Genomic DNA, 18,609 nt, shown 5'->3' on the forward strand with positions numbered 1-18,609 from the left:
TTTCAGAAAAGTCACCTCTGTCCCATGGGAATACTCAAGACCACCTTCTGTCATGATAATTGGTGATTGTTTCAAGCTCTGTTCTTTAGGGAACAATTTCATGCCTGTCCTAAGGAAACTCTACTGTCCTCCATCATTTGAAAAAGCTCTTATTCACAGGAAAATATCTACCACGAAGAAGATAGGTATGCTTGAACATGCCTTGGGGCTGGAGAGGAAGGTGGATTTAATTGCCTTTTGATGTGTTATCCAGGCCTCTAACTCTGCTGTGAAATATAGCTGTAAAAATCCATTTTAATCCAACATAATTAGTGCTTATTGCACTCTCTCAGAGACAGATCACTATTACACCGATCAGCTATCATCTTTGTAATATATTTCCTCATTTTATTCTAATTTTGCAATCACTCAAGGAGATCTTGGGAGGCTTATCTCGTTCCAGCAGCTACAGTACTGTCTGTATTTCAGAGCAGTGTGAGTCTGGCCCTGAGTTGAAGCCAGAACTTTGACTCTCAATAATCATCCAACCAGTTGTTAACACGTTCTCCATGTGCAGAAATAGAACAGGGACGTAGAACAGAAATGGATCAGACATGGATGTTTCTATCTATAGAACTGATCTCTGTACATCTGGAGGAAAAAAGTCCCTGGTGCCCTCATTTTTTTGTTCTCCCATAATGTATACAGAATCTCCCACATGAGTTTGCAGACAGTCAGCAAACAGCACTGCTAAGATGGAACAGAAACGATGATTTACTTTATGCCTTGGCAATATAAAGACCTCAGAGAGCAAGAGGCAAGCTCTTTTGGAGAGCTTCTGTGCTACCTTAGCAGCTGTGATAGACAGGACTGCTGTGACTGACAGCACAGAAAATTTCAGCAACTGTAGTGAAACAATCCTCCATCAAAAGCCCCCTGATCATGAAGGGTAAGAATGGGTCAGTGTCTCCAAAAAATGCAGTGTGAAACAGGTTTGCTTCTAAGCATGATTTTTCCTACAAGAGCGACATGATAACCAGGAACAAAGCACCAAGTTGCATCACCTAATTTCAAAGAGAGATTCAAACCAGAAGAGAGTTAGCTTTTTTCCTTCTAAGTTATGTGTAAAGTCTTGGTGTTGCAGTGATAATAGAACTGCAAACAGAACCCTGTAACTCAGGCTTTCCTTTCACAGTTTTTTCAGAGCTGTCCCATTGGGGTTTGGATTGAAGCTGGTTATTTTCTCTGTCCCTGAAGTGTTTACCTGTTGGGGCAATCATTTCCCATCTTTTAGTGTCTTCAAACAGACACAACCAGATAGAATGTCTGGTTTGGATGAACACCCAGTGGAAATAGCAAACACAGTGCAGGAACAGCCCCTGTCACCATGCTGTAGATGCTGCTGGAAAACATCCATGGGGCCAGGAAACCCTCCTCCTCCTGACCTTTCCCAGAAGCCATTCCCATGTTCCAGGGTGCCATCCTTCAACAAAATCACCAGCCACCTTAGGTTTAACTTCTGGCTAACTTCTGCACTAAATGAACTGTGGGTGATCTGACACAGAGTTTTTTGCCCAGACTTATATGGTGGCATGAGACTTTCTAAGACTCACATTTTCACAGCTGTTACCCTGTAACAAAGCCCTAAGTTCCCACTTTCCAGAGTGAAAAATAGCTGGAGGTTTCTGCAAATATCAGTCCTGCTGCTCTGAGGCATTTAGCAGGCGCCGTGACGTAAATTCAATAGATTAAATGAATCTGTTGTTAAATGAATGGACTGTCTTTCATGATCAAGGCTGGGATGCTCAGGAGAGAGATTAGATGTCCAGCTCCTTGACAGCTTTACCTGCTTATTAACCTTGCACCTCTTCCCTTCTTAAGACAAGCAGAACCAAAATGAGTTGACCTCAAATAATTTAAGTCATTGGCTCTGAGAAAGCACAGTCTGGTTCATGATTTTTTACTACTGTTTCTTCTTTCCAGGTCATGCATAATGGATTTCTGGCTTTTAATTGAAAATGGAAGATGAAATCCCTTTTAGCAGACTCCTGTTGGAGGAGCGGGCTATAAACAGTAGTTTGTGTTTGGGTAACAGACTAAATTGTATTTAGAGCAAATGACATGCTTGAAAATGATCTGCCAAATACAACTGAGGAAAGGAGTGGGGAGAAAGTGGATTCCAGTTCTTGTTCCTTTAATATTAATCAGAGATCAAACTGAACTGAAACTGTGAATTATTTAATTGCCGATTTTACCAACAGCAAAAAATTAATCCTAGGGTCTGAATTCTGCTAGCTTTTCTGTCATTTGCAGGCAATAACACTGAGCCATTAATCTAGGAGAGGACAAGCATTTCAGAATGTAGTTCATCCTTTTCTCTGCTTATTGGATTTGCCATGACAGGTGTATGTATCAAGGGAGTTTGTTCTCACGCCACAAGCGCACCACTGTGGAGGGTAGCATCTTTCTATTTCTAGAAGGTGTCTAAGGAATAATTCAATTCTTCATCAAAGAAACTCAGCTGAGGAAATGACTAAATAGTTTTTAATGAAATTAAACCATTTTCTTTTTCTTGGTATTTGTCAGGCACGTGTACAGAGCATTTACATCTCTGGGGTTTTTAAGAGTGTGTTTTTTTAAAGATGATGAAAAATTAACTACTTATAATAAGAAGAGAAGGAAACACAGTGTTGCAGTATTTTATTATCAGTCTCTCTTGTGCATTACTTAAGTTTCAGCTGAGGAGGTGTTCAGATGAAGATCATGCTAGGGATGTGTTAACATATTTTTAGAAAAGGTCAGTGGCACCTGGATGAAAATTAGTTATTTCAAATAAAAATGTTTTTTTCTGAAGTCGGAAGGAAAGTCAGTAGAAGCTTGTAGTTTCTTAAACTGCTATAGAAATGGTTTCTAGTTAATTCACAGGTGCTTATTATGAAAGTCTCAGGAGGATGTGAGGGGTTGATAAGTAGTCAGGAGCATGGATATGTATCCAGGTGTGCATGTCTAAATCAGTGTTTTCATGGAGTCCATCTGCCTCGGGATTTATGCACTCCCTCAGCACAGCCTCTGGATTCCACAACACTGTGTGTTATACAGTGATTCTTCACACCTGTCAGTCACTTTTTTCTGTGCTGAGTCAATGCAGTATAAACTGTGGCCAGTTTAAAAAAAATGGTGATGGAATGTGGGAGCTTATTCTTTACTGGGAAAGAGAGATAAATAGTATTCTCATTAAAACACTAAGGGCTAAGGAGAGTGCAATTCTCCTTTATGGATATGGAAGAAAAAAAAGTCCTCAGCTTCTTATACCTGTGCAAGACAACAAACATGTAATGTATAATCTATAATTTCAGCCTGAAATTTAAATGCTCCAGTTATCACCATGATATACAAAGTCTGTTTTAAATAGGAACAATAATAATCAGATGCCCCAAATAAAAATTGCTTAATAAGATGCCCCAAACCAAAAATTTGGATATCAAAACTGGAATTTAAACCAGGAAAATTGGGGCCCTGTTCCCATTTAAACATACGATGGAACTCATTGTAACTTTTGCACACAGTATTAGGATTACAATGACTTAGAAAGTGCATAACTGCTCAAACTCCACCAGGCATAGAAGTCATGGACAGTTTGAAGAAATGGTTGAAGGAAAGAATTGAAATTTGGCTTGCTTTCATTTCCCACTCTGGTTGGTTTTTGCCAGAAGAAGTCACGGTCAAGATACATTATCCCTTAATAATTTGGAGACCGTGGTAAGAGATAATATATTCATAAATTTCCTAAAATTAGAAATATTCTTGAAACATCCAGAAGGATCTCAAATCTTCTGGATGTTTCAAGAGAGATTTTCTCTCTATGTGTATACGAAACAATGGCTGTGATTCTTATTCTTTGTTTAGATCAGCTTGTGCCACATTGAGTTTTGCAGTCTACAGGATGGAGATTTTTAAAGGAAGAGGTGTTCTGCCTGCAGCAGGCCTTCCTGTCTAATTGTGTTGGGCTGCTCTGTGGTTTAAGGATTTGGCTTGGGTGGCTCACTCAGAGAACTGGAGCCAGTGTGGGATGGAGAACTCCACAGATGATGCTGCTCTGCTTTTCTGGTCCTCAATTATTTCATTTAGTTATCCTATGCAACCACTTGGGGGAAAAAATTGTTTTAGGCAGCTTACCTTTTGCTGTTTTGATGTCTATTTTTTATCATAAGTGGGTAAGGAAATGGAAAAGGGAGCCATCAGAGTTGTGCTCAAGGGGAGTGCCTTTCACTCACACAGGCAAGCTCTTTGTTTCCATCCTCTCCCAGAAAGCGAATTTGTGATTATAAACCTTTTGATGGCGTGTGACTCACGATGAATCTTAAATCCCTCCCTAGTAGTGGAGGATGTGGGTTAGGGATTCAAAATACAAATGCTGCTCCAGCAGCATTTAAGAAACTACAGATGGGGGAAGGAATTAAGAGGCCAGAGAGAATATGGTTACGATAATGAAAAGAGAGTGCAATTCCTGAATGATGTACAGCTCTGAAACGTTTTCCAATTTTTGGACCTCACAGGAGGAGCAGTGCAGTTAATTCCGTGAGGAAGCATGTGCATGTGACCATATTGCTTTCTACAGCAGAAGCACTGCAGTTGTGAATTAAGACAAATAAAGGGGAGCTGGGAAGCAAATAGCTTTGTCAAGGTGCAATCCTAGCAACAGAAAAACCTTCAGTAGGTGCTGAGTTCTCGTGTAAAGTTCTGTGCAGGCAGAAGAAGGTGTATGTTAATTACTAGGTTGATACTGTTCAGCTGATGAGTGACACTTCCTGTGCAAGATTGCAATTGGCTTTTAATTATTTGGAAGACTGGCTTTCCATTGTGGCTCACAGCAGTTATTCATCTCCTTTCCTCTCCGAAGATACGGAGCAGCTTTACGCAAGCAGGAACTTTTTATGGTGAAGTGGCCATTAATTATTGCAGAGTCATTTTCAACCTCACTGTTTCACTTTCCCAAGGAATCATAACTCAACCACACATATATCCTTTATGTTAAGGCTAATGCTATGGTACAGAATGTTCTCTTTCAAGAGCCTTTATTTATGCAAAATCATGAACCTTTATGCAAAATCAAATTCAAGCTATGGTGATACGTATATATCTTAGATTTGATCACTGCTTTGTATTACAGAAGTTAATTCCCCAGAAAACACACAGTTAAAAAGAATCTTCCTGCATGCAGGGAGCTGGAAAAGCATTAAACATTTTGAAAAATTAGCTCATTAGGAAGTTGTTTTAAGAGCTAACCTAAAAATACATATTGCAAACAGTCATAAAGTTGAACTCTCCAGTTCTTATAATGATTTGAAAGTTTGCATTAATTGTTGTATTTATGTTCAGACATGTTAATTATGGGGAACTGTCTGTGGCAACTAATTCAGCCCTTTGAAACCTGAGAACAAAAGCATTGCTAGAAAGGAAAAGCAGTCTAGGGACTGCAACATGAGGCAGGGAGTCAGACTGGAGCTTTGTTCCCCATGCTGCCATCAGCATGATGTTTGGTCTTGGCCATTTCAGGCAGAGACGATGCAGAGATGGCTGAGATCAATAGGGCTCTTTCCATTAACCTCTACAAGCTTTGGATCAGATCTAGACATCCTCACCTCAGTGTGTGTGTCTGTGTGTGTATGAATGCTTGCAATGGACCATGGGGCAGCAGTTTCTTAAAGATCTCTGAGAATGAGTAAAAAGGCCACAAAGTCCCTCGTAACAAAGGCAGGATGTATTAGGATGAATTTATGGTGCCTGTTACCTAGGTGATCCCCTACATGACTCCTCAGACAGCAGCAGAAACTCACACACCTAGTGCTTACCTGCTTTATACCTTCCTGTCTTATGTTTTTTCTTTGTTTCGTTCCTCACTTCAAGCCACAGCGATGAGAATTTCATGTAATCATCAGCTGGAAAGCCCCTTCCCTTTTACCAGATATGCTAAAAGAACAAGTCTCTTGTTTAGGTTGTAAGGACCAGGCAGCCAAGCCTGTTGCTCAGCTCAGTCTTGCAGCACATCAAACACATTGAACATTGCTTGTTCTTGACAAATAGCAAATGCTAAAGCAGTTCATGACTTCCTAGCAATTCTTTGTGCTGGTTGCCATTGCTGCGCTGCTGAAGTTGCCCTGTTTCCACTGCACATTCCAGTCCTGTCCTTAGACCAGTGAATTTCCAGATGTTCCAGCTTGAAGTACTGCTCCAGCCTATGGGCTAAATTTTTGCCAGGGACATTTGTGTTTATATTCAGGATTCCAGCAGCTAAAATGTGCAGGGACCATCCGGAGCACAGATTTTAAGCCGAGCGGAAAGGCAAGAGCCAGAACCACGGCTACTACATCATCCTTGTCTGTCAGTCCAGCAAGGATAGCATGGAGCTGAGAGAGGACACCCTAAAGAATGCTGAGAATGAACACCTCCTTGATGCTGATTGTGCTCTGTTTTTCTCCTTGTAGAAACTGTACAGGAAAGAAATCAAGCCGCCTTTCAAGCCCGCAGTGGGGCGGCCAGAAGACACCTTTCATTTTGACCCAGAGTTCACCTCTCGGACCCCTACAGGTTAGTAAGGTGGCACATGGGTAGTATATCCTTTCAGTTAGTAAATTCATTCTTCCTTTCCCCTCTCTATTCCAAGTCTAAAAGTCTGATCACCTGGGGCATTACAGGGTTTTGCCGTATCCAGCGGGAAGCAACGACAGGTTTTGCTTTTCCACCAAAAAAAGCTCATAAGAATTTCACCAGCTTCATAATAACTTGCCTTCAGGACAAACAGATTTCACATTTTTAAAGGAAAAAAGTAACTATTGTTCTGCTGTTTTATTACTCATTTTTGCTTACAGTAGCTGAATTTAACTATTTTAAATTACCTTGGCTCCAAAGAACTTTGTATCTCTGCAAGTTAGCATGTAATTATATATTGCATAGATGTTTTATTTATGACATCTCACAGACTGTGGACTATTGGAAGTTAATGTGTGGTTTAAAGAAATGAAGAATCATCAAATTCTCAGGTCAGCAGAGTTATGCCAACAGGAAATTTGGCCCACAATATTTAGGAGATGTTTGCAGATAGAATGTTGTTCCTGTAACTTCTATTTCCTAACAGAAATACCGTGCTTTGTACCCTATCTATATTAAGGTGACTGTTGCATAAAATTCAATCTTTCCACTATTTTAAGTGGAAAGCAAGAATATCAATAATGTCAGAGTGGTAATCCTACTTGTAATGGTGCCTCCTGCTAGACATGAGTAAGTTACATTACATTTCTGCCTCTGATGTAGCTGTGTGAAGCAGTACCTGTTTATACTTTCTAAAGTGTAAAAATTGAATTAGTTGTTGTTTGCAAAACACTTTGAAGGTGGTAAGCACTGTAAATGTCACATAATATTGTAGTAATAAAAAAGTATAAGATCTCAAGCTTCAATCCTGAAATTGCCCCAGAACTGTTGCAGTGAGAGGGAATGATCTGAGCTTTCATTATGAAAACACCTACATTATAACATGTGAATCAGAGCTGAGATTTCCTGCAGTTTTTGTTCAGACTTACCATGACCTACACCATTTTTTCTTAAAACTAGCCCAAACTTTTCTTCAAAGCCTGGCTCAGATTTCCTTTCATGAGGTTTGAAATAAAGGTATCTACTCCAAATCTTACCTCAGTCAGTTCCTTTTTTTTTTTTCTTTTTTCAAGGCTGTGCTGACTTTTACGAACTACAAAAATATTATATTCTTGTTTTTTCGACTGGAACATCTACCTGTCTCCAGTATATGTCATTCATGTTCTGATATTCCTATTCCACTGTATAGAAAAGTGATCTTTGGTTTCCAGACACTTCACACATCTGATTTTAGCTTTAATTTAGATTTCAGAAGTATTTATTTCTCTGAAATATTGGAGACTGCAAGTTAGTTTGGTCTTCAGGGATGTGTGCTCTGGTGCTGCCGTGGGAAGTTTCATTGATGTGCAAAGAAGCATTAAAAGTTTGGATTGCTTTGGAAGTTCACACTTCATTGCTTTTACTGAGGCCTGGGGCTATATTTTACACTCTCCATGTTGCTACTGTTGCCTAATTACATTTGTTATTTGTTATATCCTACAAGACACTGACTTGGAAGGTTTGTTTGGGGGTGGTGGAAGGGGTGTGGAGATGGCCAGACTCAATTCTGCTTTGGGCTACCATGGATAGAGGCCTGAGAATCAAACATTTCGAAATAGGTGTAATTGGAAGTGTGAATCCATTCACACTTTCACAATGATGGAAGAGCCCTGGCAGACTGGTAGAATATTTTGCAGCCCCTGACTGATGACTGGTTGAGTTAAACAAATTGGGAAGAGTATCACAAATGTGTTTAATACTGGTTCACATTGCCAATGGAATAGAGCAATAACCTTTTTTTTTTAATTTTGTCTATCAGGAGAAAATAAAACTAACAAACAAACTGACCCTGTTACTGAGAACATCCTCAGATAGAAAGCACTGCAATAATTCCTGCTTCATGATCATGCAGTTGTGTTTTAAGGAAGCTGTCAGTCACTATTTTACACTGTCTTTATGAATGAGTTCTCCTCTCTGGAAGCAGGTTTACGTCAAACTTTTGGATCCAGTAAATCTTGCCAGTCCAGTGATTTGCTGTACCTCAGAAACTTCCTTTGCCCTGGAGAGTGAAACCACATTCTGTGGATTCTTGACTTCAGATCCAAGTGTGCCAAAGATGTGGTTTCTGACACTGAGAGAGCATTTATGTGGGTATAGTTTCACATCACTTTTTCTCAGAGATTCGTCCAAGCTGGAGTTGCTTTTTTTGGCCATTTGCTTCCTAAATTCACCACTGTGGCCCCAGATCTCATTTGTGGTGACTCAGCTCCTTACAGGGAGCTGGAGGCTGAAGCAGTCTAGGTTAGAAGTGGCGATTTGAACAAGGATCAAACCAAGATCATTCTTGTGACCCAACTTAGACTTCAGTCCACAAATGCGTGTACTGTTGTAATTGATGGGATAGCAGGCTGTAACCAGCAGGGATGTTTTAGACTGGCTTTACTGCTGAAAAAATAGTATTTAAAATTTCACCTGAAATATCTAAATATCCTCCTTTGCAAATAAGACGTTTGCTAACCCCAGTGAAACAGGGTGAAGGAAATAACTTCAGAGTTATGAAGCCTTTGAAAGCCCTTAAACTTAGGTGCTCTAGTGGAACAAAGCATTATTACTTTTCACAGGAAGAAAGATACCTATTAAATAAGATTGGTGCTTGTAAGTGGATCTAATTCAGATATATGAAATTATTCTGATTTATAAGGCCTAGAAAAATGATTTAGGTTTCTGAGCTATCAGTTAATTAACATGATTTATGCATAATTTTGCACTTAGCAGAAATGTTTTAATGGGCAAATCAGTTGTTGGTGATGAATATTTGATAGTGAACAGCAAATCAACAATAGTTCTTCTGCAGTATTTGCTGAAGCAATTGGCAGTGAATTATGAAGGAACAGTTCTTTTAAACAGAGCTGTTCCGACCACTTTAGTTTTAGAGCTTGATCACAGCTTTTTTGAGGTTCAGAAGTGTTCAGATGTGAATTATTGTCATTCCTTTTTTTTAAAACATTCTTTCCTCTTAATCAATCCCTCATATAAAAATCCTTGTTATAGATATGCCATGGTAGGAAGTGTCCAGTGATGCAAGGGGTCTGGTGTGATTCATCCACATATTTGCAAGGAGAGTACCTGTCAAAAACACTGAGATAAACAAAAAACCCACATCATTTTACCAAAAGACAATCTTCTCCATCTGAACTCTGCTTGCTGTGCAATATTAGCACACTGACTCCTGACTCCTGTCAAAGCTGAGGCAGCTTTGTGATGAGAAATGGAATTAGCTGAAGTCTCAGTTTTTTTTATTCCCAAGCAGATATATATTGGTTTTATCAAATTCTGACTTCAGTTCCTCTATTCATTTGACCAGCAGATTTATACAGGGTGTGTGCACTCTAAGTACACATTCTTACATATTTTCAGGGCCTCAAGCAGGTGAGTCAGGTATAAAGCTCAGTGGGGATGTATTTTCTTTAGATAACTGGGTATTTACACACTTTACTACAGGGAAATCGTTTTCTAAAGAAAGTTTAACTCTGTAACTTTCACAGTAAATCACATGGTGCATTGGAAGAAATGGGAAGGGAAAAAGAGGAAAAAAAACCCACAAGTCCCCCAAAAAACCAAATAAAAGGTTAGCAAATTTTAGTAATATGAATTTTATAATACCCAGCCTGTTGCCAAGGGATGGTTTACAAAGTGATTCTTCTTGCTGAGGAAAATACCCAGGATAAAATACACTCTGGGGAGAAAGATCTCTTTAAAGCTTTTCAGAATTTTAAGTGAAGCTCAGCTTTACTTGCTTCGTCATGCTGCTTCTGTCACTGAGCTGTGGTGCAGGTACAAAGAGCTGCTCTCAGCTTATTACCTTCCAAAGGCAGAATTTTCTAATTCAGGATTTTTTGAACTTTAGCCATTCCTTCCCTCCTTTTGCCATATCAGGAGAAGGATGGGGAGAAAGTCTCCATGAAGGTTAGTTAAAACAATCTTCGTTGTTTTTTCCACCTGAAGACAAGTCAGCCCCTGTCTTCCCTGGAGTAAGTCCCAGCTCCTAAAGCTGCTCCAGAAGATTTTTATAAGGCCACTGAAATATTGTGCTTTTACACTGGTTTCATGCATTCTCTATATTCTCCTGACCCACACAATTTGTCACTTCATCCTTTGTAATTCCTGTAGTTAAGCTGTGCTGCAAAAGACAGATAAAGCAGCCTGTAGCTTTTTTCCACTCCCTGGAGAGCCTCTGATAAGCCCTGCAAGGTGCCCTCCCCTGAGTCTCCTGTCTCTCACCGAGCCTCTCTGCCCTGCGCCTTCTCTCTCTGCACTCTTGGCACGGGCAGTACTTTGCCTGAGAATGCCCTGTGACAAAATCCTGTATCCAAGAGGAGAGATCCTTGCAAACAATACCCCTGCACTGTTCAAACCCAGAGGAAAGGAATGGAGAAGGCACACCCAAACCTCGACATGGAGGTGAATTATATTCCCCTGTGAGTGCCAGTTTATCAGATCTGCTACTGACTGCCAGGGGTGACTTTGTGTTGTAGAGCCATGCCAGTCCTTTCTGCTCTTCTGTGCAGCTCATGAGGCCATTCTCTTCCTTCTCCTACAGATTCCCCAGGTGTTCCTCCAAGTGCCAACGCTCATCATCTCTTCAGAGGGTTCAGCTTTGTTGCCTCTAACTTGGTGCAGGAGCCTGCGCAGCAAGATGTGCACAAAATCTCTGTTCACCCAATTGTGCAGGTACTGATGCTGGTTACATTTCCCATCTGATGTGCACATACGTATGTGTGTATTCAAACTGCCTCATGTTCTCACTGGTATTTCACAGCTACCTAGTGTAGGAAGGAGGTGTTCTACATGCAGCACGTAGGTGTTGGAAAATGAGAATTTTTTTGCAAAGGCTTTTATGTATAAAACGTTCCTCACCACCTTTGCAAAGGAAATACGAGCTGCACTTTGTCACAACTAAAATGAAAAGTACTTCTCAATACCTGAAACAGGATTCCAGTTGTGCATGCAGGGTAGGTAATGGAATACTGTTTTTTCACTGAATGCATTTCATTCCCAACAGTTTTGTCTTGAATGATCCAGTCTGTGCTGGCAAAGGGGTTTGATGACCTGCTGCCATAGGCTCCCAGAGACACAGAGCCCAAGATCCTGGGTGTAAGAGGCCACTGTACTCCCATTGCTGTTGCACAAAAGCCTGGATTCACCTAAACCAGGGTGCTTGATGGGGGAACATGCCAGAAACTTGGTTCTTTGCTGCCACCCCCCTTAAAAAATCTATCCAGTTGTACTTGAAACCAGAAATAAATTGCTACAAAAGGTTCCATACATCAGAGGAGAAGGGGACAGGGAGAAAAAACTGGGCTGCTTAAAGATGCAGCCAATTTTCTCACTAGGAAAAAGCTCCCTCTGCTACCCACAGCCACAAGTGTACTCGCCTCAAGGGGGGGAGACCCTGCCTGTGGTTTTCATAGGTTTTCATCTCTGTTTTAATTATTTACAGTGGAATGTGTCATACTCTTAAAGATGCTCTTATGGCACAGTAAGTGAAATGTTACCCAAGCCATTACATCTCAGAAATGTTATATATAATCCTGTGAATTGCTTTGTAAAAATGCATTGAATATTTACATATGCATGTCTTGAAACTAAACAGGTTCTGTGTGGACTTTGCTAGCAAGGATGCATTTTTAGACAGAGGATTCTGGAGGAGTTTTAGGGGTGCTGGTTGTTTCTTGAGTCCTGGGATAGAATTTGTATCAAAGCCTCAGATTAGGGGTTCACCACTGAACCAGTCTGCCTGCCCAGACATTTTCCAAAGAGCATATGAATGAATGGCTTAAAATATTAACTTCTCTCTCATAAAGAAACTGCAGATAACCATACTCTAGACAAGACTTCCAATTATCTGGAGGCATTCCCCATATGTGGGGTATCTCTCTTGAACACAGTGAAACTATGAAACATAAAAACTTAATATTTTATGTTATCTGCCCCTCAGTAATTAGAAATCAGTTTATATTTTCAAGATACGTGGGTTTGTCAGGAAATTTGGGCCCACAGTTTCCTATGAATTTCTAATATATGGTGATTTTCTGCATTCCAAAAATAGTTTAGAAAATCACAGCAGTTTTGCCACTACTTCTACATGGACAATTCCATCTTACAGACTGGAAAAAGGTAGAAAGGGAAAAGGCACAGTTACTTGTTTGTGTAAAGAGCTTCAGAATTTTTAAACTGGATTTAGAAAAGCTGTATGGACAAGAGAGCTCTGTGAAGGAGAGGAGATCAAGGATCTCCTTCAATAGGAGGCTAGTCCTTGCTTTTACATCCCCATGTCCTGATTGCCTTGTTTCTTTTGTCTCCCTGTAGCAGTTGCATGGGAACAACATTCACTTCACTGATGGATACGAGATCAAGGAGGACATAGGAGTTGGCTCCTATTCCGTGTGCAAGAGGTGTGTTCATAAAGCTACAGAAACAGAGTTTGCAGTGAAGGTAAGAAAACCTCTGGTAAATGCCAGAAATTCAGCTGAGGCTGCTCTGCTTCTAGATTTTTTTGTTGGCTTATTTCTTGTTGCTAGGTGTTGCTTGGGATTTTTTTCTGTTTTGTAAGATGGCAGGTTTCATGACAAGTCTTCCATATTTTTCACACTTCAATCCCATCACAGAATTCCTCCAAGGAAAAAGCCTTTGCTGTCTTGCATGGAAATCCTGTTAATCACTTCAGCCACGCTCCTTGCAAACTGAATAAGATTTTTGACATATCCTAGACTGAATCATCATAATTTTTAAAAATTACATACAAAATTATTGCAAAGTTGAAACATGATTTATTCTTTGTCAAATTGCTTAGATCCAAGTTTCTTATCATTAGAGAGATTTTTCAGTGAAAACCATGATCACCTAGAAAAACTCAGATTTCCCTTTGTCTTCTTCACATCCAAAATGAATGCTATCAAAATGAATGAAGGTCAATCTTCAGCAGAGATTTGAAATATTGATTTAGTTGGGCATTGAGGAAAACTTCAGACTTGGCCAAGCTGTGGTGCATAGAACAGTCACCTCAGCCCCAGAGGCCAGGGAGCTGCTGGGATGAGGGAAGAACTTCAGCAGAACTACTTTGGAAGGCCTGCTCAGAGAACTGTCATCAATTCCTTTCAGTGCTATTGAATGAAGAGCATGCAGCCATTGCAGGGGCCAGCACAGACCAAAGTGCAGAGGGGTTGTGAGATAACAGCTCAGAGGAGGAGGTTCAAACATGCACTGTTCTTCCAGGAAAAGTTTAGCAGTGAAACACTCAAATGTTAGAAAAGTACTTCATGGTTTTGTTCTTGTACCAGAAAGGGACAGGATTAGATTATAAAACAGAATTTGAAAAGACAGGGGAAGTTAGGTCAGATCCTTTCACTTCTGTAGCATCTCATGGGAACAGATTGCAGTACATAGAGAAGAGTATTTACCAAACTTGCAGTAAATGAGGGGATCTAGCCAGTACTTTTACTGTTTTAAAATTTTAGAAAAGGGAAGTAAATTTTGCTAATAAATGAGATGGTGTCTTTGCTATTAAATGAGATTATGAGAGTTTAAGGAAGTGATCCAAACTGCAGCTCATGAGATAGATGACCTCCAGACAGTCAATAGAATAATATGAAACATTTTATTCAGTCTTATTTTCCACTGCTAGATTGATGGCAGCACAGTATCTGTGAAAATCCATCAGACTTTTCATGTTTCTTCATGATGGCCACAAAAATCTGGAAACCACTATTAACCTGCAGTCTGTTGATGTCACTGTTCAAACAATGGTTGATTTTTCTAGGCTACACCATAATTAGGAGCATGGACTTACCAGCAGATCTGTGGGCTTGCATATGAATCTGCTACTGTTTTCATTTTTAATGAATTTAAAAAATCAGAGCTTTTCAGTGCCCAGGTCATTTATCAGCAGATGGCATTATGTTATAGTAGGTGTGGGTTCTGTATAACTTAAATACATCCACGATGAACAAAATGTATACTTAATTTAAGTAATAACTTTAATATTTCATTCATATCAAGTATTGTGAACAGATTTATCAGTGTAATACAGCCAGTGTGAAACCAAAATAGTAAAACCTCATCCCTTGAAGACCTCTCTGAGTGCCCAAATCTGACAGGGTCCAGCATGTTCAGCAGGCTGGCTCTTTGGGGTACCTCAGAGGATCTGGAACAAAGCCAAGGCATGAAGACACTCAAAGCTCCATCAGAGTTCAGAACTGTGATAGCTATGTTTATGCTCTTTCCCATTTTTTATAATATTTCCTCTTTTTACTCCTTTCTTCCTCCACTTCTTACAACTCTTTACTTGTCAAGTAAATATGTCTTGATTTTGACTGCCAGTGTAGGCAACATGTGCAGCATCTCAGTTTCTGACACAGTGTGAGTCAAATGTGTAGCACAGATTTGGGGTTGGAGACAGTTGGTGGGTTTCTGTTTGTTCTCTCTTTCCAGCACATTTAGTGCTGCCTCTTTGGTTATTACTCCTACCAATATATTAATTTCACTTTTCTTTCAATTTTATTGTAATTTCATAATGCGATTATCTCACATAGTTGTCAGAGTAGCTGGCTTTCAGAAAAGCTGCACAATGCCACCCATTTCAAGTAATTAGCACAGGAGTTGCAACTGATATTATCATAATTATATATCAGTCCCTTTTGACATGCATCCTTTAACTCTCTCTTTAAAAATCACTGTAATTAGGCTCTTTTCATTTCTGTTAGTAAGTATAATTTTCTCAGTGTTCTCTCGTACGTAACATTCAGAGGGAATAGTGTCTGCAGAGATGGTTTGTGTGATAGGCAGCAGCCCCATTTGCCTTGCACCACCTCATTAAAAGCTCCCTCTTTCAGAGGAACTGCCAACACCTCAGAGAACATCATCCTGTCTCCCTCAGGGGAGGCTGGTGATAGGGAAGGAGTTAAGGAAATTACGTGGTGGCATCACTGCAGGAGGACACACACCATGTCACTGTGAAAATAAATAATCCTTCCATGGAGCCTGCCACCCACCTTGTTTACTTTTGTTCCATGGTGTCTTACTGAGACAGGAGATTACCTGACCAGAGTAACTTGAGTCAGAGCTACAGCCAGAAAAGCAAAACCTTTCCTGGCCCAGAAGCAGAACATATTTAATGAAATGCAAAACACTTCATCCTTTTCCTTTTGCTGGCCATCTGCTGCTATTGTGGGGCAACTTGTAAAGGTAATTAGATGTCTAGCAGTGCAAAGATGGTGTTTGCTGGTGTTGTAAAAGCATTTGAACAGATCTGGAATTTCGCTCTTTTCAGAGCTGATTGAGATTAGGCACGTGTCTCACTGAGGAGCTTTTGGAATTTCCCCCAGACACCTCTCTGCACCTGCAGGCAGCTGTACTGTCTCTGTAAATCCAATCATGGAGCCTGCTGAAGAAGAGAATTTTCTTGCAACCTATTCCCTATTCTTCCATGTCATCTGTAAAAATGAAATGCTAATAATAAACTCTAAAGCTATTTTAGACATGCCCTCGGGCTTCTAAGTGCAATATTTCAGAATTCAGACATAGCTCCACTTCTGAGAGCATTTCACTACCCTGCAAGAGAAAACCCTGTAGACAGTCAGATTTCCTGTAAATTGAATCTACCCTGAAACTAGTAACCACCTATCTAGGTCAGTGCAGGTAGATGTTGGTTTAGCAAGTCCGTGTGTCATCTTGTACTTGCATGTACATACTCTGGGGAGCTTTTAAAATTTTACTTTTAACTTTTTTCTATCTCATTCCCAAGTGAAAAAAAGTAAAGAACTCTGAAATACAAGTAAGGATTTATTCATTCTTCTGAATCACAGAATATTCTGAGGTGGATGCTTCACAATACTCTGGTAGAAAGAAGAGAGATGGGAAAAAAAGAGAGTTGGACTCTGATGGACTTCTACTGTGTTTAAGATTCTTCTGCTATAATATTGATCATCTTGACTACAGCAGGCCTAATGATTTTTGATAGCAAAATGAACTGGCATTTTCAGTTGTAGTTACAAACTTCACATGGATATAAATGTAATGATGAGGTCAGAAGCAAAGGAAAATAAGATCAAAGTATTGTCACATCAATATCTATAGAAAATAAGTTAATTAAGTAAAAGAATTATGCTAGAGGAGCTGGTAGGGGTTTCTGTGGGTGCAAGAAAGTTTAAAATGGAAGCCTAAACAGATTAAGAGCTCTTGTTTGGAGTTCAGAATACTTGGTGAATCAGATTTTTCAAAACCTTCCTGTGATGTGATGCAATTAGCATATTCCGAATGTTTTTCTTGTCTTAAAACTATTGCACAGCTTTCAAGCTTGGAGCACTAGTGAAGCTTTCAAGCTGGATTTTTGGATGTGCTTCTGATGTGCTTCTGATGTGCTTCTGATGCCAGATTAACTAAGTTAGGAAAGGACTTCATTTCATCTCCCTGTTTTAAAAGGTTTGTCTATTTGGATTGACTCCTGATCCCCAGCAGAGATTACTGGTGGATAATAGACAAGGAGAAATTTCTGCTGCTGAGCCAGTTCTACCCCCAGTACTGCCCCCAATATTGCAGAGGGCAATAGATGCCAGATTCAACACCTTGATGTCAACTCCCTTTTTCTCCAGAATAACCAGCCGGTTAAGTCTTGTGGGTTTTCAGTCCCTCCATGCTGTTAGAGGCAAGGTGGAAAACCAGGTTGTATATCCTAAAATCAGGATATACATTTTTCCCTCCTTTGAAGAAGAAAAGTAAAGTAGAGAGAGTCCCAATTGACAAGTCCAATTTTGCAGATGCCAATATTACAGTGAAATTTGGATCTTTAAACACATGTGAATCTCATGATTTTTTTCTATCTCTGTGATGTACTAACCAACTGTTTGGCTCCAGATGTTCCACAGTTGTGAGCAAAGCCAAAGTCTGTGTCTACCACTGGGATACAAGTTAGTTTCTGCTAGAGTCCAAGTGAATCCTACAGCTCATTTATAATTCTGGCAGCTGCAAAGCACTCAAAGCACATCTATCTAGCATGTTTTGGTGTGTGCAGACTGGAGAGAAGGTGCATTTTAATTAGCTACAAAAATTTGGTACCAGCAGAGAAATGGTGTCAGCATGCTATCAATGAATAGAAATCAGTAACTCAGGAGAGCCAGTATTAGCAGGCTCAAACTGGTGGTATATGTCTGTTTGTTTGCTAATGACAGTGAGTGACATAGTCACCAAACCCATTTAAATTCCAGAGTTTTTTCCAAATTTACTTAACGTTCATTTTACGCTTCCATTGATGTTCATGATCTTAGTTTGGTTGTTTCTAGGTGGTTGGTGTGAGTAGATAAAACTGCACACTGATCTGAAGGCAGGAGGTATTTAGTGGCTCTACATTTTCTCCTTAGCCTGTACTATGGTTAGGTCAGGTGTTTAGCGCTGAATGCAATAAAGAAAATAGGAATCTTACTTAGTGAAATAAGAGTAGGAAAAAGAAAAGAAAAGAAAAGAAAAGAAAAGAAAAGAAAAGAAAGAAAAGAAAAGAAAAGAAAAGAAAGAAAAGAAAAGAAAAGAAAAGAAAAGAAAAGAAAAGAAAAGAAAAGAAAAGAAAAGAAAAGAAAAGAAAAGAAAAGAAAAGAAAAGCAGTCCAAGCATTATTAAATCTCCTTGAAAGTTAAGGAGTCTGTAGATCTAGAGAGATATGCTTAAAATTGTCTCTCCTTAACCATAAAAGTAATTAAAGTGAAACAGACAGTGGAAATTTCAGGGAAGGCTTTGTATCTATTTTTGTCTGTTTGGGAGGTACTTAGTGTCTGGCAGAAAAGGGATAAATATATCAGTATTTAAATAGGAAGGTCAATGGAAAGTTTGCTAGATGACCTTCGATTTCTTGGCCCTGAGTCTGCCAGCTTGTACCAGAACGTGGTACAGAGGTCAGGCCCCAGGATATGTGCACCAGTCTCCAGGTCAGAGCCACTAGTGATGCATCCCTTTTCA

General features: G+C 39.8%; 1 protein-coding gene across 1 annotated transcript in view; it reads left to right on the forward strand.

Annotated features, from left to right (window-relative positions):
- Window positions 1–18,609, forward strand: part of RPS6KA2 (ribosomal protein S6 kinase A2) — a 161,100-nt gene that overhangs the window by 115,739 nt on the left and 26,752 nt on the right. Inside the window, exons 12-14 of the mRNA XM_009091505.4 lie at window positions 6,465–6,567; window positions 11,207–11,337; window positions 12,976–13,101. Coding sequence (XP_009089753.1) covers window positions 6,465–6,567; window positions 11,207–11,337; window positions 12,976–13,101 — 360 coding nt within the window. The remainder of the gene's footprint in view (window positions 1–6,464; window positions 6,568–11,206; window positions 11,338–12,975; window positions 13,102–18,609) is intronic.

This window comes from Serinus canaria, chromosome 3, assembly GCF_022539315.1.
Source record: "Serinus canaria isolate serCan28SL12 chromosome 3, serCan2020, whole genome shotgun sequence".
Lineage (NCBI taxonomy): Eukaryota > Metazoa > Chordata > Aves > Passeriformes > Fringillidae > Serinus > Serinus canaria.